Source organism: Carassius auratus, chromosome 48, assembly GCF_003368295.1.
Source record: "Carassius auratus strain Wakin chromosome 48, ASM336829v1, whole genome shotgun sequence".
In the NCBI taxonomy this organism is placed as follows: domain Eukaryota; kingdom Metazoa; phylum Chordata; class Actinopteri; order Cypriniformes; family Cyprinidae; genus Carassius; species Carassius auratus.
The window spans coordinates 7,066,597-7,090,162 of NC_039290.1; the positions used below are offsets into that span (position 1 = coordinate 7,066,597).

The 23,566-nt window shown below is 37.2% G+C and overlaps 2 protein-coding genes across 2 annotated transcripts in view; one reads left to right on the forward strand and one right to left on the reverse strand.

Moving 5' to 3' along the window:
- The first annotated feature begins 340 nt into the window (after positions 1-340).
- On the forward strand, positions 341-16,449 carry LOC113065678 (LIM domain and actin-binding protein 1-like). Its single transcript, XM_026237129.1, has 11 exons — positions 341-530; positions 3,339-3,490; positions 4,778-4,820; positions 6,471-6,806; positions 12,396-12,441; positions 12,683-12,789; positions 13,328-13,405; positions 13,738-13,783; positions 14,004-14,047; positions 14,163-14,296; positions 14,874-16,449. The coding sequence occupies exons 2-11, from the start codon at positions 3,369-3,371 to the stop codon at positions 15,814-15,816; spliced, it is 1,899 nt and encodes a 632-aa protein (XP_026092914.1). The 5' UTR covers positions 341-530; positions 3,339-3,368; the 3' UTR covers positions 15,817-16,449.
- Positions 16,450-17,909: 1,460 nt separating this feature from the next.
- The window catches only part of LOC113065679 (SPRY domain-containing protein 3-like), a 38,723-nt gene continuing 33,066 nt past the window's right edge, over positions 17,910-23,566 (reverse strand). The window contains exons 9-11 of the mRNA XM_026237130.1: positions 20,663-20,782; positions 20,369-20,514; positions 17,910-19,557 (exon numbers count right to left, since the gene is read on the reverse strand). Of these exons, the coding sequence (XP_026092915.1) occupies positions 19,423-19,557; positions 20,369-20,514; positions 20,663-20,782 (401 nt within the window). The 3' untranslated portion in view covers positions 17,910-19,422. The remainder of the gene's footprint in view (positions 19,558-20,368; positions 20,515-20,662; positions 20,783-23,566) is intronic.

Genomic DNA, 23,566 nt, shown 5'->3' on the forward strand with positions numbered 1-23,566 from the left:
TGTGACTGGGATTAATGAAACTGATCCAGTGCCTCCTGACTCCTGGAGACGCTCTTCTGTGAGACATCGCTGCTTAGTGTTCCCACAGCTGTATTTTATATTAGATAAGAATCTAAAAAAAAAGTGAAAAAAAAAAATGTTGCACACATTTTACAATCTTTATCGTCCTAAGGATTTTTCTCTTTTGATTGCGGGGTGAAATATGAGCAGGATGCAGGACATGGAGGCGGGGACTTTTGCTCACTTCCAGGAACCCTGTGGGATTCCCAGTTTGTGAAGAGGCATTGTTGACTCACTCTGTCTGTTCTGAGAGTCTGATGATAAACTTCTGAGACAAGCAGTGGGAGGAGCTTTACCTGCTAGGTGCAAAGCAGCTCTCTTCCCATTGGCTGAGCAGAGTCAGTATATTTCCTCACAAACTATGTGGAAGTGAGCAGAGTGTTCGGAGCATTGAGAGGACAGACCGAGAGCTCAACAAGAAAACTATCAGCACATCCACTGAAAGACTGCACGAGGAGGCTCGATACACTGTATGTATGTCTTGATTTGTGGTTCATGGGCTTTTGTTTGTATTGATGTGTTCAGAGGGAACACAAGCTTGTCACGTTTGGCATTTTAAATGCATGCTTTATGTTTTCTCACTTTTCCCTCTACTTTTAATGCTCTCACCAGCCATGAATCTCTGTAGTTGATTTTTCTAACATGCTAAGTGCACCTAAAAAGGAGAGTTTTCTTTTCAGTACAATGTTATGGGAATAAAACGGTATTGCATGAAGATGCTGCCTACATTGATTTTAGAAGGTTAGTTCAGTGTAAAACAAAGGTTAAGAGCTGTAATATGTAGTTTAATGCTAAATATGTTAATGTATTATGTCATATGAGCACATACATTTCAGCATTACTTGTGAATTGCTTCCATTGTCACAGAAAATTTGTAGCGAGAATAAAAGTAATAACTAAACAACAACATTTCAGATTATTTTTGATTTAGAATTGATTATTAAATGTATTTATTTATTTGTAAGAAGCTTAGCAAGCTAGATGGAAATGTGCATTAATTTGAAACATTAAGTTTACTTAAAGATAACTTTAGACATATTTTTATCACTCACTTTTATTTTTTTAAATTGTGATTTCTAGGTCTGGGAAAGTTATTAAATTCTTTTCATACTGAAAAGCTAGATATAAGTTGCTTTTGTGATTTTAAAATACCTAGTACACTGCTGACTGGGTGAAGTATTAAAAAAAAATAGTTGGTCAAAAGATGTGGGAACCCTTCTGAAGATATGACTAAAAGCAGAGTACATGGATAAGCTTGTCCAAACTTGCTGAAGGGCTGATGTGACCCGAGTGTGATGTTTCTGCCTCATTGGATTCATCTGAATGTTCTCCTGTCATTTAAGCAGAAGCACATAGAATATGCCAAATGGAACAGTGTCTCCTTGAAGAAAATCAGTCATTTTGGAAAGCTCTTGACTGTAATTTGTTAACTTTTAGGATGTCCTGATTTATGTCTCTGAATGAGAGCGAGTGTCTCATCCGCTTAGTCAAATCCAAATCTCTCAATACCAGAGATCACTGAGAAAACTAGGATTTCTTAGAGTTTTAACTTAACTTAATAATCTCATTGTTGGGCTCCTTTGATAAGATTCGTTCTCGGGCAACAGCCACCTATAGCATATGAAAAGTCTGTTTATGGTGTTATGGAAGTGTAAAGCATGATGCATGAGTAATCTGAGGTAATGATGACTCAGTTGCTGGATCAGCAGTTTCAGTGATGTTTCAGCTGTGAATCTGCTGCTTCTTTGGATGAACTAAAACAAAGCCCTTTGCTCGACTGTACATGGTGGGAGAACATGTTTGAATTGATATATTTCTAAAGCTAATCATTAAAATGCTGGCTAATTTCAAGAATTTGTATTAGTATTTTAAAAACCTAATTATTTACTTAGAAAATCCCTGTTAAACCATGAAAATTCTTTTTGATCCTAATCTTCACATGGATCCTTCCCAGCAGTAAGTTTGTTTCTCTTTATTTCCATAAGACTCTCACGTGTGTGTATGTGATGAATTCATGGGTAAGGAGAGGTTTGCAGCTTCCCACTGATGATCGGTTTCCTGTGAATTTTGTCAGTACCTTATCATGTGAGATAAGAGCACTGCTCTGCTATTTCCTATCATATCAGGTGTAAGTCACAACATGTCAGAATGATCAGGTGAGCGGCTACAGGTGTTGTGTGCTGACGCCGAATGATGACTCATTTCAAGAGTGATACGGGGAAACAACCATTCTCCCACTTTTGGATGTTCCACAGGTGTTTGGATGTGTGTTTTTTTTTTTGTGTGTGTGCAATGCATTGTATATGGCCTGCTATTTTTTTTTTTTTTTTTTGTCTGACTGCAGGGTTTAAAGGTTTCTAATAAAATTCACTTAACCACATCTATGTACATTCTGAAAAACAAAGCCATACAATAATCATTTTTGGTTCCTCCTGACAAAAACTCACCTGCCTGTAGTTTTCTAACTCTGGCTACAGTTAGTTTAACACCACATGCGTAAGGAGCACGTATTTTGTTCGGTGTGCATTTTAACAAATGAGTGCATTCACATAAATATGATTTCAAACAAGTGCAAAGTGCAAAAAATGCACAGAATAAGCATGTCCAGTGTGTTTTAGCAAGAACTAGATTGTTAAAAAATGTAACTTGTTTTTCAGCTTTTCAGTTGAAAGTGGGTGAAAGTATGGTGTATTATAAAAATGAAAAACTAAAAACATAAACGGCATGTTCTATATCGAAGTATGACATGATATATGGTCTATATACTCTTAAAAATAAAGATTCTTTATTAACATCTGTTATTCCATGAAGGACTTCATGGAAACTTTCATGGAAACTTTTCAATACCCAAAAGGCTCTTTATAGTGGAAAACGGTTCTTACGATTTTTAAAATGTTCTAAATGGTAGTAAAAATTATTTTTGGAACTGATCACTGAAGGGTTCTTTGGGGAATGGTGAAAGGTTCTTCTATTAAAAAATAACCTTTTGTGGAATAAAAAGGTTCATGGATTTTAAAAGTTCTTTCTGGGACATCAATGCCAATATAGAACCTTTTATTTTTAAGCATGAATTGGAATAATCATTAAGTTATGATCTGACTTTGTAATGGATTTTGTTAAATAAGTGGTACTGAACAAAATGAATCTTTTCCATATAATGGGTTTTTCTGGGTGAGAGTCTCGGTTGCAAACCCCTGCCCTGTTCTGGTTTTATAATCAATAAAGGAGCAAGTAATTTTGTCTTCAAGTTAATATTTTAAATGCCTCTGTCCTTACAGAAATCCTACTGAAGGCATCAGGAACCCAAGATGGCAGTCAGTTCATTTAATCGTGGGCAATGGGCCTCAAAGTCCTTGCGAGTGACAGCAAAGGAGCTCTCCATTGTTGGTGTGCGAGGCAAAAACACGGCCATTGCTGAGCGATTCTCCAAGTAAGCAAATTTCAGGATTTGCATATTTAAAACCAATCTCACTTGTCATTTAACCTCTCCTATTTGCTTTGACTTTAGCACTCTTATAATGCTCTTTAGAACTTGTTTAGAACAGGCACCACTGTTTCAAAAGCTGCTGTTTTGTTCTAAAGTGGTTTATGACGTTCAGACCTCTGCTCCAACATTATTAGGGTTAGGGTTAGGTGTCAGATCATATAATGATGCTGTCAACACCCAGACACATACTTCACATAGGTTCAAAAGTGTGACACCACTGATAAAATGTATCTCTTTTTTTCATTTTAGTGCAATTTAATACCATTTAATTTAATTACAAATTATACTATTTTTGATAAATGACAAATTGACTTGCATTTAATTACTGATCTTGAGAATGTGAAATAATCATGTCTTTTTAAAAATTCTCCGAATCCTAAAACACTTGAGAATTCCTCATTTTCAGTCTGGTGATGTTTGATTTACAGCTGAATATATGCTGCGCGACTCATTAGAAGCATCTGTGTTGGATCTCGCTCAGTGTATTTCCTGTGTGGAGGAATTTTTTCCAGTGCATCATCTGTCAGATTTTCTAATGTATTTTCCAGCAGTGTGCTTTTGGTTTCCTTTCACTACATCAATGACTTCACCATCCCAAGTACTGTAGATTTACCTGCCGGATTAGTGAGCATTAAAGAATTCAAAGCGAAGGATGAGATGGTTTAGGATCTGACTGCTGACCTCTGATATAAATCATGGGTTTGGTATTTGTCTCTTTTAAACTGCTGCATTTGTTCAGACCTGCAGGACAATGATAATAATCTTTTTTTTAGTCTTTATCACTGTTTTTCTTTCCAGACAACCTAGATTTAGAGCCAGTTAGGTTAGTTTGAATCGGTATGCAGTGGATTTCCTTTGAAAATCAGACTGAACTTCCTTCTTTCAGTGGTTGGGAATTTTTTAAAGTCTCTCCAATAGATGGTTTGTGAAACTGAAACCCCTTTAGGCTACCCTTCAAGTTTTGTTTTTAACATGCCTTAAAATTAAAACTGGAAGCAAGATCAAGACAGTCCAGTTCATCCAGTTCCACTAGGGGCCACCAATGATCAAAAGTGATCAAAAGTGATCTTTTAGTTCTTAGACTGACATAAAGAGATAGTCAAAAAAATCCCAGAACAGACAAGTCAAGCAATAACAAACACCTTTTGATAATTTGTTTTTTTAAATTCATAGAAACTAGCTACTCTTAAGTTGAGTGAGCAACTCTTCTACTTCATTTTTTCTTCTCAGGTACCAGAAGGCTGCAGAAGAAACAAGTTCAGACAAGAAAAAAGTAAGTTCTCACCATCTTGCTATTTATTATCTAGCAATCTATCTAAAAAAAAACTGCTGCTGCTGTTTAGTCCTACATGCATTCAGTGTCCAGTCATCTCAATCCCTATTTAGACGTCTTTATCTGCAGGTAATTCCCTTGCGCTTTACATAACTGGTCCAGTCAGCCTGTGTCTTCTGAATGGCTGTGTTTGCTCATGAATAAAATAAAACAGAAGTAACAGTAAATGGTGTGTAAAAGTTTGTCAGGGGCTGCAGAAATGAGGATGTGCTGGATGATACTCTTGTGGATGTACGTATGAACTACTGTACTTGAAAGAGAATGCAGCTGCTTCGTGTTATGTAGGCCTAGCTTTTGCATTGAAGTTTTGTTAAACTTCTTAAATCAAAGGGTTTGCTTTCTGTCCCATTGTGAGCATGCCTTGCATGGTTTTGGCGATTGGTTCAGTGTGTTTGTGTCAGGCCTCATAATTGTCTGGAATTTTAATAGTTGACTCCAGAAGACGTCTTAACATCAGCCAGAAGTATGTGAGATATTGTAGCATCCATTTATTGGAAGAAACTAGAGTCAAATTGGCATGATTTACCGTATTTTCCGGAATAAGTCACACTTTTTTTCATAGTTTGGCTGGTCCTGCAACTTATAGTCAGGTGCGACTTATTTATCAAAATAAATTTGACATGAACCAAGAGAAAACATTACCGCTCTGTGCTCCTGTAGCATAAACTGAGCAGCATAGAGCGCCCTCTCGCGGCTGTAGACGGTAATGTTCGACGGTAAATTCGAAGTTGCTTTTTTATGTAAGCACACGACCAAAAATATTTTATACTTTTTAAACTAAAGGTAAAATGTGTTCAAACTCCTAGCTTGTGTTCAAAAACCTAGATTGTTTTTTTTTTTTCCTGAAACTTTGTATTTTGAGTAGTTGCATGAAAAGTATAAAATGAATAGAATAAAATATGCAATAAGAATAAAATGCACATCCACAAAGAAGATTCAATGACAGCTGACACTAGGCTAAATTTATGTACTGAATATAACATGACGTGCACATATACATAAGCATGTAATATCTTTCACAGTCCTTTTTTTTTCCCTGTTTCTTGTCACTACTTCCCCTTTTTTGTGTTCTTCCTGGTTCGTCTGTGTACGGGGGTTGGTCTTGCTCCCTTATGCAGATAGTTTCTAAAGACTAGCATCTGGTGTTGCATTTTTTTCCCCTCATTTCCTCCAGCACAGTCTGAGGGAGCCACTCCTTCTATTTGCCAGGTTTCTGAAGCTTTTGTAGTTAACCTTTTCCTAACAGACTAACAATGATTTAGTTTAGCCAATCGCTACTAATCCAAATATTGACAAGATACTCTCAAGCATGACTACTTTTCCTTTGTTATTCTCTGTTGGTTTTCTGTGACAAAATTGTCATAAAACGCCCAGAGACTTTCAATCAGTAATGTATTTTTAAGCTGCCCTATTCAAAACTTATGATTGAAATAACTAAATCTGTATATTTCATTGTTGTTTTAATGTTTGAACTTAAATAGAATTCAAAAAGAGTTCATTGTCTGAATTGTCTTCTTTCAAGATTAGAGTTTAAAAGTTGAGAAAGACCAGGAGTGAATGCTCTATTGAGAGTCTCTTTGTTCTGTACAGTCTCCAGAGAACTCGACTGCTTCACTGCGCAATGGCAATCTGAGTCTCCTAAAGCAGCTCTGGGAACAACCAGCCGAAACGCCTTCATCTCCTGAAGCCAAAACACACTCCAGACAGCAGGAGAACCATCAGCGAAAGCCTTTAGATCCTAGTGTTAAGACCCCAGTGGAGTCCATAGACATCCAGCTTGTTGAAAGCACAGATAGCCAGTCGTTGAGCGACAGTGACCAGCCGATGGAGAAGTGGACGCAAAGAGATGTGCCCATCGAAAAGCCCACAGTGCCTCTCAACAGCCTGAAGAAGATGTTTGAGAAAGGAGAGACCCTTCACAACAACGTAAGTACAGCTAATTATTATCTGCATTTGGTATCTTGTCAGTTTAGTAGATAACATCACTTTGGTATTCATGAATGAATAGAATGTCTGTGTGTGCAGTTTAAAAGGGTTTCTGTGATTAAAAGCCCAACCCCAAACTTTTTAAATTATAATATTTTTTCCTTCTTCGAAATGTTGATTGAGACTTCTTGGACCAAAACAGTCAAATTATTTAGCATATTAGAATGATTTCTGAAGTATCATCTGACACTGAAAACTGACTGAAAATTCAGCTTTACATCACAGGAATAGATTACATTTTAAAATGTTTAAAATAGAAAACAGCTATTTTAAATTGTAATACTATTTCACAAAATTATTGTTTTTGATTATATAATAGCAGCCCTGGTGAGCATAAGAGACAAAAGTAAAAAAAAAATACTACCAACTCCAAACTTTTGACTGGTAGTTATAATTTCTGAATGAGCGTTTTGATTTTCATAAGTGTTTTGGTTGGAGTGGTCCCCTTAACCTTTGTGTGTTCCTCATTTGAGAGTCACACTCATGGTCTTCATGGTCAAAAGTGACCGGACGCCTACATTTTTTTTTTCTTCAGTAAAATCAATCAATAGTTTTGTTAAATAATATTTTTTTCTTTTGTATTTTGAGAGAATTTCATGGTACTAATGAATATTTATGCAATAATTATCTGTTTTCCCCATTGAAAATAGTAAAAAAAAAAAACATTCTACAATAATTTTTCAATTAATGCAGTATTTCAGATTAAAATGGAGATCAGGCCTTTAAAATCCAAATTTTAGAAGGCAGAATATGACCTCTTGATGAGAGCAAGAAAAATAAAAACCTGTAATTTCACGGTGTAACCACTAGATTCCTGTATCGGACTCTGAAGAGAGGCTTGTGAGCTGTTTTACATAATAGTTTACTATTATTAGGTTGTGGATTTAAATGTGTATTAAGGCATTCTCAAAAACTTTTTGTCAAGGTTTATATTTTTGTTGTTTTAAGTGTTGATTTGAAATGTAGTTTTTTGCATTATTGTTACTACACTCAAACCTGAACACAGGAAGTAGTTTGTTACACAAAACATTACACTTCTATAAAAGTGTAACCAAAATGAACAGGATTGCTTTATCAGAGCTTAATTCTTCTGGGTCTGAGCTGATTTTCACCTCTTACTTCAGTTTTCTGACTCATTATGGCTATAAAGTTACTCCCACACCAATTCATTTGAGTATGCATAATTCTCTCTCTCTGTGTGTGTGTGTGTGTGTGTAAGTAAGTGTGTGTGAGTGGATGTATCATGTTTTACACTCTTGATTTTTTTTTAGGGTGTAACCCCTTCCTTGCTGTCCACTTTTTTTACTACATTGTAGTCGACTTATTGATTTTATTTTACATACAGTAGTTGCATTGTTACAGTCACACCAGTTTATAGGTATGTGTGTGTACAAGAGCGTGTCTGTGCATGTGAGTTGGTGTGTTGATTTTATGCTAGATGTTTTAGAGTTTCACCCCTTCATTGCTGTTCAAATTTTTGTGATTTTTCACAAAATTGATCAAAACATTGATCAAAGACCACGAGTGTTCCTCTGTTTATTTTTTTTTTTTATGACCAATTAGATTTTTCGAATAATGCCATCAAATCTTTTTTTTGTGTGTGTGTGTTCACCTAACAATTGCCAAGTTTCATATCATTCTGGTCAAGTTATGATTTTTTTAAAATTCAAAATGTAAAATTCTCCTGTCAGAAATGACCAAAGACCGCATAAGGGTTAAAGTATATTATAATTGGATGAATTGCTTTGATCAAGACCACTTGGATCTGCTTGTATTCAAAACACTGGAGAGACCGGTCATGCTGTGAGTCACATGGTCTGTGATCATGAAGGCACCAGTGTGCTCCTCCTGTCTCCCTCTCAGAAAGTGTTTCTATAGAGTCACTGCTCTAAGCAGCCTGCAGGAGAACTATTGTTGATCTGTGTTCTGTAACTTTGCATTAAATGTTAGTGTTGCTTTTTAATCCTAGCATCTCTTTTACTATTGCTCATACTTGGGTTTTGAAGAAACTGCAACAGCCTAGCATTATTGTATTGATTTTAACAGGAGAAAGCATCACATTTCTGTCAGAAGATTTACTTAAGCTTCTTTTGAAATGAGATCCGCTGATTTGAGTTTCTGAACTATTGTTCTCTGCTAGTCTGTGTGGCTGAAGATGACAAGAACATTCTTGTGGTGTCTTTTTAGTCAAGCTCGTCTTTATCTGACATTTAGCTTTATTCTTTAATATTTAATTATTCTTAATCTAAAATTTTTTCTCAAGGGTTATGTGTTCAAAATGTACTTGGATATCACCGGACACAAGGGTGTTTTTTGTTTGTTCCATGAACTGCAAAGGGAACCGTGCCCAACATTTTATCTGCAAAAGAGTGAGCTGTTTTGAAGTAGCGTGGGTGGAGGAGAGGGAAGGACTGAAACTGAATGCATTTTTCCCATTGTATCGTGGCTCAAAATGTTACCAGCATGCAGTAACATTTACCATTGGCTCAAAGCTTCCCAGCATGCAGTGAACTTTGATACGCACCACCGTTAGTGCTTCTTGCAATGACAAACATCACTGATCTTTATTGAGGTTAGGGACTTTCTCCCATATCTAATTTAAACTTTCAGCTGCTGCTATTGAATTACTGAATAAATGACTTAAAATTGTGAACGGTTTAGTCCAACCAGACATTTAGTTTCCATGAAGTGACTCAAAACAATACTGGTCACTGATTCAGTTCCTGAGTTCAACTCAGAACTTGATCTGGTTGCAGCCGGTCTCAAATTAGTCATTTTTTGTTTTTTCCTCATGCAATGTCTCAGATTATAACTAATGACACTGAATTATGAATTTTAATTTGTTTGTGCTAATCTCAAACTCATCCTCTCAAAAGACATTTCCTTCATTAAACAGAGGTTGCTCTCATTTAAAGTCTTTGCTGTTCTCACCGGGGAGCTGATGTCATGAGATAAACGTCCACATGATCACTGCGGGGTTCCAGCTTTCTGCTCCCATCAAAGCCAAACTTCTCTCCTTTAACCTGAGGGATGGTCACGAGGGGAGAGAGAGAGAGAGACGGAAATCATTTGAATTCATTGTTCAACTCCTTCAGCAGTTTTATTTATTTTTAAATCTGCTGCAGAAATGTTCTTTATGAATGTCACTGGATATTGAATTTGGTGTACTTTGACAGCTGGAAGGAGTAATGAACTGCTGGCAAAAGCAGTTAATAAAGAGAGTTCCAGCTATGACTAGATTTATTGAAGTGCGTAGTCTAGGACACATTTCATGAGAAACTTGACTTTCTAGTTCTCTCTTTTTTTTTGACTTTAGAGGTTTTGCCATCCAGTGTGCGTCAATAGTTGTAGAAAGAAGTAGAAGAATAATTATATAATTATTGATTTAGTATTTTCAGTTTATATTTAATTTAGCAATTTTATGTGTAGATGATGAGGTTTAAATTAACCTTGATGTACTAAGATAACTAAAAAAAAAAAAATAAAATTAATAAAAACTATAGATGTATGTGAAAAAAAGAGACAAAAACAAACCAAAATTTCTACAACTTTTAAAAATATAAACTTATGCAAAATATTAATATAAATTATAATGGTATCTTGATGCTAAAGTAACAAGTGTGTAAATGTATAGATTAATAGTTTCAATATTGCATAATCTTCTTTTTTTAATAATGTCTTACTTATGCAACTTTATTTCAATGATTAAATAAAATAAAAGAGCACTGGAATTACATTTAGAGGACGTCATGTAGGTGTGCTTTATATATTTGATCTTTTGACTCCGATTTGATCCTCTGATAATATAAGGACACTCCTCATCTCTGGCAGGCCGTGGCTCAGATGTTCCTATCTTTTGTGTGGTTTGCATTAATAGAGGGCCTTTTGTCTGGGCTGATGCCCCCTACGGCTGCCCTGCCTTGGCCTTTTGTACGGTTTATTTCCTGCTCCCCTGGTGTCGGGACACCAGCCTGGAGATGCTGCACTGATGCCTGGCGGCTGGTTGCCCCACAGCCGTGCTGATGGCTAATCCATGATTGGGGGGTGGGCTGGTTTCAGCCCCCTTGTTGGATTTAGAGGTTGAACCAGCTGCCTACCCCACCCCACCCCACCCCATCCTCTCAGCCCTCCCCCTCTCCATCACTCCCGCTGCTGCCAGCAAAACACTGGCATGCTCACCGTCTCTAATCTGCTCTCGGAGCACTGCCGGGCTTTAGGCAGACACTCTGCTCTGTAAATCTCCAGGAGTCACAGCGGACCGCCCGTTGTTGTCTGTAAGATTTTAAATAGGTAAGACATGTGGCTTTCAGCTCGATACTGTTATTGTTACATGTGGAAACTCTCTTTTGGGTGGCATGGTGTCAGTTTTAGTTCCTGCCCTGCTTCTTTCCTGAGAACAATGACAGTGGACCCAGCAGACTTGGAGGATGTGCTTGTCTTGGATTGATTACACTGTTGTAAAACAGTATTTGCTAGGCACTTGAAAAGTAAATGTGTTTGTTTAAGTGTCATTTTATGAAAACAAAGCAAAGAAGATAATAATCCTCCCATTTAACTGATAATTGTATTCAATTAAAATATTGTAATGGTGCAAACTATAACAGATGTCGAACTTTATAAATGGCCAAAATGTTGCCTGTGGTTTCATTTAATAATTTACAGAAAAGTTTACAGATCAAATATTGTGACAAAAAAAGCAGCTGATTGTATCTAATTTTTTTCAAGTCGAATTATAGGTAATATAATTCTGTCACATCAACTGTTGGGTTAATGTTGTAGCTTCAGTAAGCGTGGTTATTCTGGTCTCCTCGTCTCAGTCCAGCGGGTGTACAGTAGAACTGCAGGAGTGATCTGTGCTGTATGTGCTGGAGTGTTGTAGCAGTCAAGCCAGACGCTGGTGTCTGTCCGCAGCTCTCTCAGAGCTCATTAGAGGATTACTGATGCCAGTGGAGAAGCTGGCCGCTCAGACAACGACACATGTTTAAATACTGCTGTCATGGCTTTAAATGTCTCTTATCACCTTTCAAATTAGTGCTGTTTGCTAAAGTAAGCAGTGTTATCATAATCACTTAGGGTTGGGGGATTTGAACAAACCCCTTACCCAGATTGTTCAACTTTGGGATGTAACTCACCTGCACCGAATAAGGCGTGTTATTTTAGTTTTTTTTTTTTTTTTTTTTTTTGCATGCCGGCAAATAACAAAGGAAGAATTGAAGAAGTAGTCAAAGTGTTGCCAAGTCCGTCATTTTCCTACAGAATTGGCCTACTTGTATACTGTTGCTTCAGGTTGTTTTTTGTCTTCAGTGAGTTAAAGTGAAATCCTTACTCGGAACACAATTTTTGACCGATTATGACCTCCTGGAACACCATTTTTGAAATGACTGTTTTTATGTTTCATCTTGAAATGCTTTGCATTCAAGTAGTAAAATGGGTGTCAAATGGCTGTTCACATTTACTTTAAGGATGTAATAATGCTGTCTTTGTTCTGTGTTTAGCATACTTCATTAGCACATGTTTTTGTCTGTCTAGGTCTCTAGAGACAGTGGATCCGAGGATATGGAACCAGGAAATAAAGGTACAGAATCAAATACAACACTAAACACACAAACAAACCAGTCTTGTTCAGTATGTTTTCAGTTACATGATCTCACATCTTGAACTCCCTGCTTCCTTTTTGCAACACTGTAAGAATCTAGAAAGCGCTGATGGCAGTTCTGTGGAAATTCCTATTGGCACATATGCTTTTTCTTCGTATTTCATGGAGTTATTAGAGGTCCCATGACTCATCTAAATCATTCTTCTTCCGTTCTTCACAGAAAGCCTTGACTCTGTAGTCAAAATGGTGGAGTCCACCCCTCTCAAGGACCGAATGGCCATGTACAAGGCAGCTGTGACTAAGCAAGATTCCCCTTCCTCCCCCATTGTGAGTGACACCCCCCTTCACCATAAACACTCCCTCAGTTACTGTCTCTCCTTATGACTTCACCACATGCAACATGTTCATTCTTTCTGCTGACATGACACTATTTGCATCTGGTTTGAAGGGATAGTTCACCCCAAAATGTGATGTGTCGTCATTTACTCACCCTCATGTAAACACAAAAAGGAGGCCATTTCCATGCCTTTTCTGATTAAAAAGGAACAGAGACTGAGACTTCTCATGCAATGGACTTCATATGGACTACTTTTAGAATATTTTGATAACACTTTTGCATCATTTTCTGAATCTTCAAGTCTTTAGTATCCATTCATTGTATTTGCATGGAAAAAATAGCAACAAGCAATCAGTTTTACAAGTGTTTCTTTTTTGGTGCATAAGGTAAAAGTCCTTAAGCTTTGGATTGTAATGCATTCAGAATGATTAAATATGACAAAATCCTCTTTTTTTTGGTGAACTGTTCCTTTAAGGGATCACATGCTCACTGATAACCTTTTCTCTTTTGTGTTCCTGGTTCTGGTAGAGTGAACCAGCAGACAATGAAGTCCGCAGTCACAGTGGGAAGCAGAAGGAAAATGTGCCTCCAGTGTCCGCTGATGTGGTGAGAACTGACAACATGAAATCCTGTGACTGAATTGACCCTATTTGCTGCTTTCATTCATCCTGTTTTTTTTTTTTCATGATAATCATCTATCGAACAACTTGCCCCACATCTGACTTTCTTTTCCAGCTTATGGAATCCTTTATTTTTATTTTTCTAGCCTGACTCTTTTAGTCATTTTTCATTATTTATCGTGTGACACAAATAAAACGCACAAGAAAGCAAGAAGTGTTACAGCTGCAGTTTCATTTTAACATGACAGATTATACAACTTTTTTTCTAGTAGTAAATGTTTCTGGCACTTTCCTTATTGGTTCTCCTCTTATCTGCAGGGCTCTGAATCCAACGGTATGAAAAGTCCCAATTCAGACAGGAATGGTGAGTCTCTTCCAAACAAAAAAACATACAAATGACGAGTAATAATTTTGTACTTGTTATTAATCTGTATTTTGTAATCTTGTATTAAACTGTATTTTTGACACACAGTGAGAACTGATCATGCTTTTATTTTTTGACTAAACTCAGTGTTTTATTACTGTCAGTCACTCGGAAGCCAGCGCCCTCTAGAGGTTGACAGCACTGTTCTCTCTGTTTACAGGCGCTGTTACAAGTCCTGATCAAAACCAGCCTAAAGCTGTTAGGGTGAATATTCACTCAGTATATAGACTTTTTTTTTTTTGTATAGTGACTTTTAGTTTTATCTCTGTCTTTTTCCACTTTGGCTAAAACATATGTATGTGTTTTGTGCACTTGGTAGAAGTTCCTTTCGCCTGTCCTTGAAACCTGCGTGACGTGCCTTAAGACCGTGTACCCGCTAGAGAGACTTGTAGCAAACCAGCAGATTTACCACAACACCTGCTTCCGCTGTGCCTACTGCAACACTAAACTCAGGTGAGGACAAGAGACTCCACGTGGCCCTGATCCTATATTCAAACCCTTGACATGGACTTACAGAAGAACAGAACACTGTGGGGTGTCCCATTTGTCAATTTATGACGCAGTGGGGTGATCATAAGTTTGCTTACTCCATAGCCAGTCTAATTTGTCCACTGAAAAAATGTTGTTTTAGTCAATATTTTGTCATGTTAATTTTAATCATTTTTTACACTTTCAATGGTATCTAATTCATATTTACTGTAAACATTTTATATATTACAGGTGTACAAAAAAAACTTTAAAAACTGAAATGACATTATAATGGATTTTATTTAATTTCTTCAGCAGGGATTGCATTTTTCCTCTCATATTTTCATACCATCAACTTTTCTTTAATTATTTAAATTCATCACCGTGATGAACCCTTTTTCGTCATGTCTGCGTTATTCTAGACAAAATAAAAGTACATTTTGGTAAGTAACAATGTCTAGTGGGTGCCATTTAGGACAGTACTTGTGTGAGTATTTAATGATGTTTAATTTGAGATGTTTCTAATCTCTCTCGCTATGCTGTTCCTCCCTCTTTTGGTCAGTCTGGTGAACTACGCCTCCTTGCACAACAACGTCTACTGTAAGCCTCACTTCTGCCAGCTGTTTAAAGCCAAGGGCAACTATGATGAGGGTTTCGGCCACCGACCCCACAAAGAGCTTTGGGGGGTGCGAGGAGAAGGAGCAGAGGAGCAAGTGAAGCTGTCACCTCAAGAAACCACCTCCAGCCCAACCGTAGAGGAGTCTCCACTGGTAAAAGTCAATCTGCTTGCGACCACCTTAGAGACCCGAACCCAAGCCACCTCTCAGAGGGGGGAGAAGCTACTGGAGACGGGACGACTCAAGATCTCCTGGCCACCGCGGTCTGAAGGGGAAGAGTGTGGATCTACCGACAGCAGTGGCATCAAACCCATCCGCCCGAGATGGCCTCCAGAGGGCGACAGGGCATCAAGAAACCCCGACCAATCTGAACTCCCAAAGATTCGCAGGAGCGTCTCACTCAAGGAGAGGAGCAAGCCCTTCTCCATCTTCAGCTCCGCGCCCGCCACTTCACCCAGCAAGAGAAGCCAAAGATCTCCTTCAACTGAGAAGCCAAGCTCGGAGGAGGAAATGTCACCCGTTTCTTCCACCACTGACCCGGTGATCTCTTCAGAGGACATGACCGAACACAACCAATCAGAAGAGGAGGAACGGGGTGAAACGGAAACCAAGGAGGAAGACGACGAGGAAAAGATGGAACAAGAGGAAAAAGTGGAAGCGCAAGAAGAGGAACTTTCTTCTCTGCGGTGCAGCTCGCCAGACAACAGTCCTTCACCGTCGCCCGAGAGCGAGTCTGGGCTGGATCCCGGGGAGAACCGGACCTCACAAGATGTGGGCTTTTGGGATGGAGAAGAAGCTGAGGAAGAGAGAGCTGATGTCACCGTGGAGGACCTCATTAAGAGGAACCGTGATTATTATGATGATGAGGATGAGGAAGATGTGGTCTGAGTGATGGATAGATTAGATGTCCATGGACTTTTGTTTCCTGGAAGCAACAGCGTATTTTTGTTAGTGGGTCTCTCTCTGTCTTTTGTGCAATTTTTAATGTTTTCAGCTTTTACATGTGCCTATAAAATGCAAATGAACTAAAAACCAAGTAGTTATCAGGGTATCCAGAAGGTTTGTCTAGTCTATGATACTATAGAGCTCCTACCGTCTGTTCAAGCCTAGTTTCATTAAATTAATTCGATACTTTTTCTAGTTTTTTTTTTTTTTTTTTTTTTTAATAAATATACCAATAGGCTGGAATATTTTATTCAGCTGCAGAATATAATTAAAGAGAGAGAGAAAAAAATGTTGCTATTGCTTTAAAAAAATTGAATTCAATCTTGGCATGTTCAGGTCAAGCACCCGTCTTTTGTTTTTTATTTCACACAAGTGATCTCTCACTACTGTAATGCACTCGGATGTACTTTAAATGTTAAACACCCCTGGCTGTATCACATGATGTAATTGGCAAACTTTGAATGTTTTATTTTATTGCTACATTTTATTTAACTTTTAAATGTCACTTATTTTATCATGGGACCAAATATCTTGAATACTTTCGTTTCAAATAAATTTACTGCTACAAAATCCAGAGATACTTTATTTAATTTTTTTTTTAACCCACCTAAATGAGCAGGAAACAAAGGTATAAATTAAATTACTGTCTGAGATATATACAACAATCATTAACGTGCAATTTTGATATACCAAGTAAAAATGCATAATTGGTCATTTGATTTCTTTTAAGGCAACATTTTGAAATATGTAGTTTTATAATGACACTGTAAAATATTAATAGCCTATACATTTACTGTGACATGTTATAAGCCAGAGCAATCTCACATGAACATTATAATAGACAGTTTAAACATTAACTTTATGAAATATGATAGCCGTATCTATTTTGAACTTTGAAAAAGACAATATCAGTGAGGAAAACGTAAAATAAATTGCTCTGGTGACGTAACTCAACACCGATTTTGAATAAAAAAAATAATTTTTCTTTTTACAAGCCTAATTTTAGTCACTCATGTAACGGATGGGACGCAATGGGTCAATGTTAATTAAAAATAAAATCCCTGGAGGTCTAAAATTTATGAAAAGGAATTTCACCGCAACCCCAAACACAGTTTGTGTGGAAATAACGTTTCTTTATTATGTACACATTAGCAAAATAGTGATGCTACAATTAGAGCAACACCTCATCCTCAACGCGAGTCTGCATTTAGTAAAACTGTGTGAAAGCAAAACGACCATCACCCATTTATGCGCCAAGCAACCACATTCCTTTGGAGGAATTCAGATGATCTTGGAGAGGACAACCGCTTGGCTTTTTGCATAAGCTTAACTGATAGAGGTATTTGGTTTTGGCTTCCCTGTGCTGTCAATTTATGTCTGGAACACGAGCACGTCTTTATGTTAAATGATCTGGAATATTCATTTCACCACTAAATGGAAAGGCTTTAGAAGAAGGTGACACCGGATTTTATGTATATATAAAATAAAAAAGTAGAAAATTATAAACATGCAGGGGTTTTATAAATCACTTTCAAATAAAATCAAAGCTCATTACTCGATGCAGGTGTTTTGAAACCTAATGCGTCCTGTCAAGTATTACTATGGCTATATTCAGAATAGCATACTTCTCTTACGATTTCTGCAGTATATTGTAGACTGTGCATAGAGTTAACATTTATGCACAGAATAATATTTTCAATGAACACTAACTCACGTTATATGATGGCACTACTATTTTAAAACAAGTTTACATTCTATTTAAATTTTGTGCAAGAACAGTGCATACAACTATTGAATTCCACTCACTGCATTAAGAAAAAAAATTGATGTGGCACTGTCATGTGACAACAATGTAAGATATTTTTGTCCATTTTCTATTGAAGCAAAATGAAAAAATAAAATACAAAAAATGTAATAGAAACTATTTTCTTGTATTTTCAAATTTACATTTAACTTTTTTTCCTCTTAATTTTGACTTTTTCAAAATGTATTTTGCTTCTGACATGGAATAAAAATAATAATAATAAAGGTAATTGCTACTTTTTAATATGACCATTCTTAGATAAAAAAAAAAAGGTCACAATTACAAGCTTCCATTATTCAGCAGTTTCTCTTTCTTTAAAATTTTTTTAGCCATACAGTATACACCGTGCAGTATGCAAGCATCATATTCCGAACATAACCAAATGTCCTGACATTCAACTGTAGAATGGAACTTCAGAAACTGAGGGACCTGAACGAGGGCAATATAGAGTAACATTTTATATCAAACACTATATTCATAAGACATGAAAGAGAAACAATATTGAAAGGGATCAATCATACAATAAATTTGGCAATGCATGTAATATGAAACCATTTTGTTCCATATGTGATATGCAACAGGACAGAAGAGGAAGGGCATTATTGCAACATTGAGGTGTACAAAGTGGCATCCGTTGAGAAGTCTAGAGCGCAGCATCACAGCCGCTCGCCCATCGGACTATCAGCTTAAGTTGAGGCGTCTCTAAAGTGCTTGTGGCATTTGTGAACCAGACTAGTTCACATTACAGTGGACAATACCTGAATAAACAGCTCCATGTTTTCTGACTCGACTCCCAATGTGCCGTCTGCCCTGAAATATCCTGAAAACATCCACAAACTCTACATTCACAAAAATCTACATTTATAGAAAAGCCTGAACTAAATAACATAATTGGTTTCAGATGCATTCACTGACAAATAAACATGAAGTCGCCGATATTGAGTGTGTTCTGTTCCGGTCTTGCTCTCTCAGGTCTGGAGATCCTGAATCATGTTTCCTGATGACGGATGAGAGTGTATGATACACAACAGGAGACAATACAACTCGCTTCCTCTGATGTCACAATTTGCAATAACTTCATGTTATTTACTGGCAAAACACCTTCCCCTCAATTCATTTTCGGACAACTGTTATGATGATTCAAAATGAATCACAATAAGAAAAATAACCGTAATATGCTTTCATCACCTACACAAGTCCTTTGTGACGGGGAGTGCTTGTGGAAAACTGTGAAGTTGTTTTTAACATTATTACACCGTTCATATTTATGTATAATTCTATTAATAATCGGCACCCTTATCTTTAACTTTCTTTAGGATGTCCAGCTGTTTATTAATATTCATGATTGATTTAGCTAAATAAATGTTTGTATAGCAGCCTATACGTAAATTTACATATGTACATGTACATTAAAAATATATAATTTAATATTTTCTACTCATTTGTAATGAAATGTATCAATATGATTTCGGTCACCAGTTAAACGGTTCCTCTGAGGCCTAATATTAACCATTTCATGCCACAAAGCCCTCTATGTGGTTTCACAGTAAACCGTTTTAAGCGGAGGCGAATGCTTTAGACGAAACATGCATTGGAGTGAACGTGTTTTAGACGTGTTAAACTTGCATTTTGAAGTGCCTTGAAACATAATAAGAAAGAGAACAGAAATCTCAGCATAATTTTTGGGGTCTTTTCCATCTGTTTGTGGCTAATGGCGGGATTGGAGATGTGTAGTTCCTGGTTTATTATCCGCTGAGAGGATGGAGGTCCACCTTCACCTTTTCTCCGCTGCTGAGCATCCCGATAGTGGGGTAAAAACCTCCGGCCGGGACAACTACTTCCCTCCTGCCGATAATCTTGCCGTTCCGGGTGAAGAACACCTAGATGAGCACAGAGGGGCGACAGTGAGTCAGCATTTCCACAGCTGGATTGGGAAGAGAGTGAGTCAGCATTTCCATTGCTACAGGGCCGAGACAGGGCGTCTGATGGTCCTAAAACTCTTGATACTCCGGGACACATGATAAAGACAAGATAACACTTATCAAACATCTGTTTTTTTATGCACAGAGGGTATTCGGTGTTCTTTTATATCTATATATATTTATATCTAATAAGCCTTTCCAGGCGACTGACTGGAATATTTGCAAGCAAGTTCATCTCAACCGCATCCGGGATATCCTGTACCCTCAAAAGACATACCCTCATATTGTTGCACAAGTGTGGAAGCGAGCATCTTAACTCTAACCCAGTAATGCATATGTAACAGCACTGTGGTTAAACCATCGTGTCGAGGCAACAGTCAGAAACTCACTGATTACAGAGTCGCGCGGTGCAAATCTGAGTGCTCTTGATAGTATAATGTCCTGACGGGAGACCTTAATGCATTAATCTTCTGCAAGATTAAAACATTTGACTTGCTGAATGAGTGTAAGAACAACTCCAAACCGGCTTTAAAAACAAACACTGATGATTCATTTGCTTAGCTGTCAAAACTGAGGCTTCGAGCTCTTCAGTAATAAGCAACAATTTGTTTTGTGGCTTATAAAAAGTTAAGAGACAAGAAAAGCATTATTACATTTTAAAATAACTGTTTCGATTTCAGGGTTTCTGCAGTATTTTAAAACTCAAATTGAATACTTTGTAGACTTTTTAATAACTGCACAAATCAAATTAATTAACAAAAATACTCACCATGACCTTTAGGCCCTCTTGTTCTTGTTCTTGTTCTGGATCATCTCCTTCTCCCTCTTCCTCATCGTCATCATTCAAATACAGCATGTTTTCAACACGCCCCCGCTTTGGTCGTACATCAGCAGCATCCCAGTCGTCCATTTCATCTGACAGAGAAACCAATTGAGCTGGGTGCACATCTAAAAAACCTGTACTACAGCATGCCAAATTGATCAAAGTAGGCATTTTCAAGTATGTATTGGTAGTAAAACAACTTCTCATCTCCTTTAATGAGCACCACTCACGTGTTCTTACCTTCATAGTCCAGCACATAGTCCCGAGGAAACATAATTCCACATCCCATGATGTCCCCTTCAAAACAGCGAGGGCCAAACTGGTCTCCTACTCCACTTCCATGGAAGATCTTCCCATCATCTATAAGCAGAGAAGACATATTTCAAAAGTTTCTAACTTTCATTCATAAACCATCACAATGTATATGCAATGATGAACTCTGCATATCCTGGCCATTAATACTATGAAGAATTGAAGAACAACTCTAAACTGGACAATATATCTATATTATAGTTTGTATATTAACACTAAAGATTTTGAGGACATTTTTTTAAAGAAATAAATACTTGCATTCAGCAAGGCTGCATTAAACTGATCAAAAGAAAAAATGTAAAATGTTTTAAAAGATTCCTATTTAAAATTAATGCTGCTCTTTTTGATCGAGAAAAATGTATCATGGTTCCTAAACAAATATGAAGGAGCACAACTCTTTTAAACATTAGTAAGAAATGTTTCTTGAACAGCAAATCGGCATATTACAGTGATTTACAGTGATCCGTATCTCATTTGATTATCTTTTTTAAAGCCTCCCTTGAGGCTGACCCATTTAGAGTCAATGACGGAGGTAACAACTCATCATCTGAATGAATTTTAGGACATAAAGCAGAAATGCTGAAGTTAGTGCTTTGCATCAGAGTGCTGTCAAGACCTAACGTGAACCTAAGCACTAAAGGTGCATTCCTCACACATTTGCTCTTAATGATCCAGAGAAGTCTTATACTCTTCATCCAGAAACTGACAGGATGAAAGGAGATGTGCTTACATGCCTCTGTACGTTTCTTTCTCCTAAGCTGAAGTTCTCCTTATATAATAAGATAACAAAACAAAGAGACAACAACAATCAAGAGCAGGTGAAAGAAAAACATGCAAAGGTAGCCTGCAGACAAAAAGCCCTCTTGGAGTGTGTGGCTGGTAAATATTTGTGGAGTTGTCATGGGACCCGTTCCCAGCTCAGGATACTGTTTAAACAATCCCTATCTGAACATGCGGAGGGAGATGAAGACACTGTATCATTATGATTCCCATGTGGGCCTCTGTCCCAATACCACACACAGCAAACACCACGGCCGCTGTGGAAGAGGAAGGCTACTAAAAATAGACATTGGGGGGTTCGGCTGCACGCTCTCACTGAGCCTGCTGAAGAGTTTTCAGGCATTCTGGCCCCCGAGCCGACAGGAAACGGTACACCGGACAGAAGAAAGGGCTTTCCTCGAATATCAGAGCTATTCTCTGGATAAGACTGGGAACGTACAGTAGACTCACTTCCGCAAACAAGGAGGCCACTTTATGAGCCTGCTGATTAAGAACGGAAAAAACTATTTGCTTATTCATGTCAACATTTTTAAGTAAACTAAACGGGAAGGGTCACGTACCCCACTAAAAGAAAAAGAATAAGACTGAAAATAGTGATTTAGATATTGTATACGTATTCCAAATGCCAAATAAATTAATCACCCCTATTTACAGTACAAACTTATTTCTCCAATACAATGAGCCACAAATAGCTCTGTTGTCTTTGGCTATGACGAATGTGAGGAAGCCGACCCAGAGTGACATATCGGTGGTCATAATGTATCCAAACCGATACTTTTAAAACCATTCTGGTGCCTGAACGAATACTTATTAAAAGATAAATAAAATTTTTAGGGGTGCATGATATATATACTGGCTTTACTGACTAGATGCATCTATCATCCGCCGATATATATCGTGCAACCCCTTCCGATATCTTGGAAAGCGGGGGGGGGGGGGGGGGGTGATAGCGGATATTAAGATATATATATAATTCTTTTATTCATATTTAAGAAGTTTGAAATCATTTGACAATGGATTAAAAAATGAATGTGTAAAATAAACATACTTTAGATGATGAAGTATTTTTAAAAAATAAGTAAATATTTAAGAAAAAATATAATGAAAAAGCATGTAACCACTGTAACCAACAGGGCACTCGTAATTCTGGGAAGTGTGTGTGCATTGGGAAGCATATTTTTCAAATAAAGCCAAGATAACACTCATTTTACATACAGCACACAGTGAAAATGACATAAATATGACAGTGGGCAAATACATAAAGCACGGCATAATTTGAAATCACGTTTAAAGTTTAAAGCATTCAATTAACACGGGCCGACCGTCACACAGAGAACATGCGATCATGCTGGACAAAAATGCACACTTCACAAGATCTCACAGTTGGTATCGACTAAGTTTGCAAGGTTTGTGAAATTAAATATTTATTAGTCATTCAAAGATTTGTTTAAATGAAGTAAATGCGTATTTGCTTAATGCTGATGGCAAACAAGAAAGTATTATAATGTTTGCCTTTCTATTACTAATAATATAAAAGAAATACTTTTTGTATACATTAATTCCTTTGTTTAACCACCCTATCTGGATATTAGACAGACTTCTATCTGTATTAGACAGAACTGTTAACAACGACAGTAAACCTGAGAGTGTGAGTACTGTGTGCGCTCAGAATGTGGCTCAAAATGCCAAATATCGGCCGATATATCCACTATGGCAATATATCAGTCAGACTATAAACACTCAACTGCGACAATATAGTTTATCTGTTATTCAAGCCATTGCTGTATTTTATAATAAAGGATATTAATAATCCATTGTTAATCTATGTATTCTTTTAAAATAGTCTTTGAAACATACTTTCTGCCTCATTTTGTGACAAGAAGCCACATCAGATCACAAAAGAAAGCCTTTGACTGGTGGAGTAAAAAGGTTATGATGTTCTCTTTTGCTGGACAACAGGTTTAAAAATGTGAATACAAGGGACATTTAGCTTTAGGCATTTTAATTTAAGCATGTTTAGCTTAGTTAACAGAAGGCTACCTGCTGTAGTCA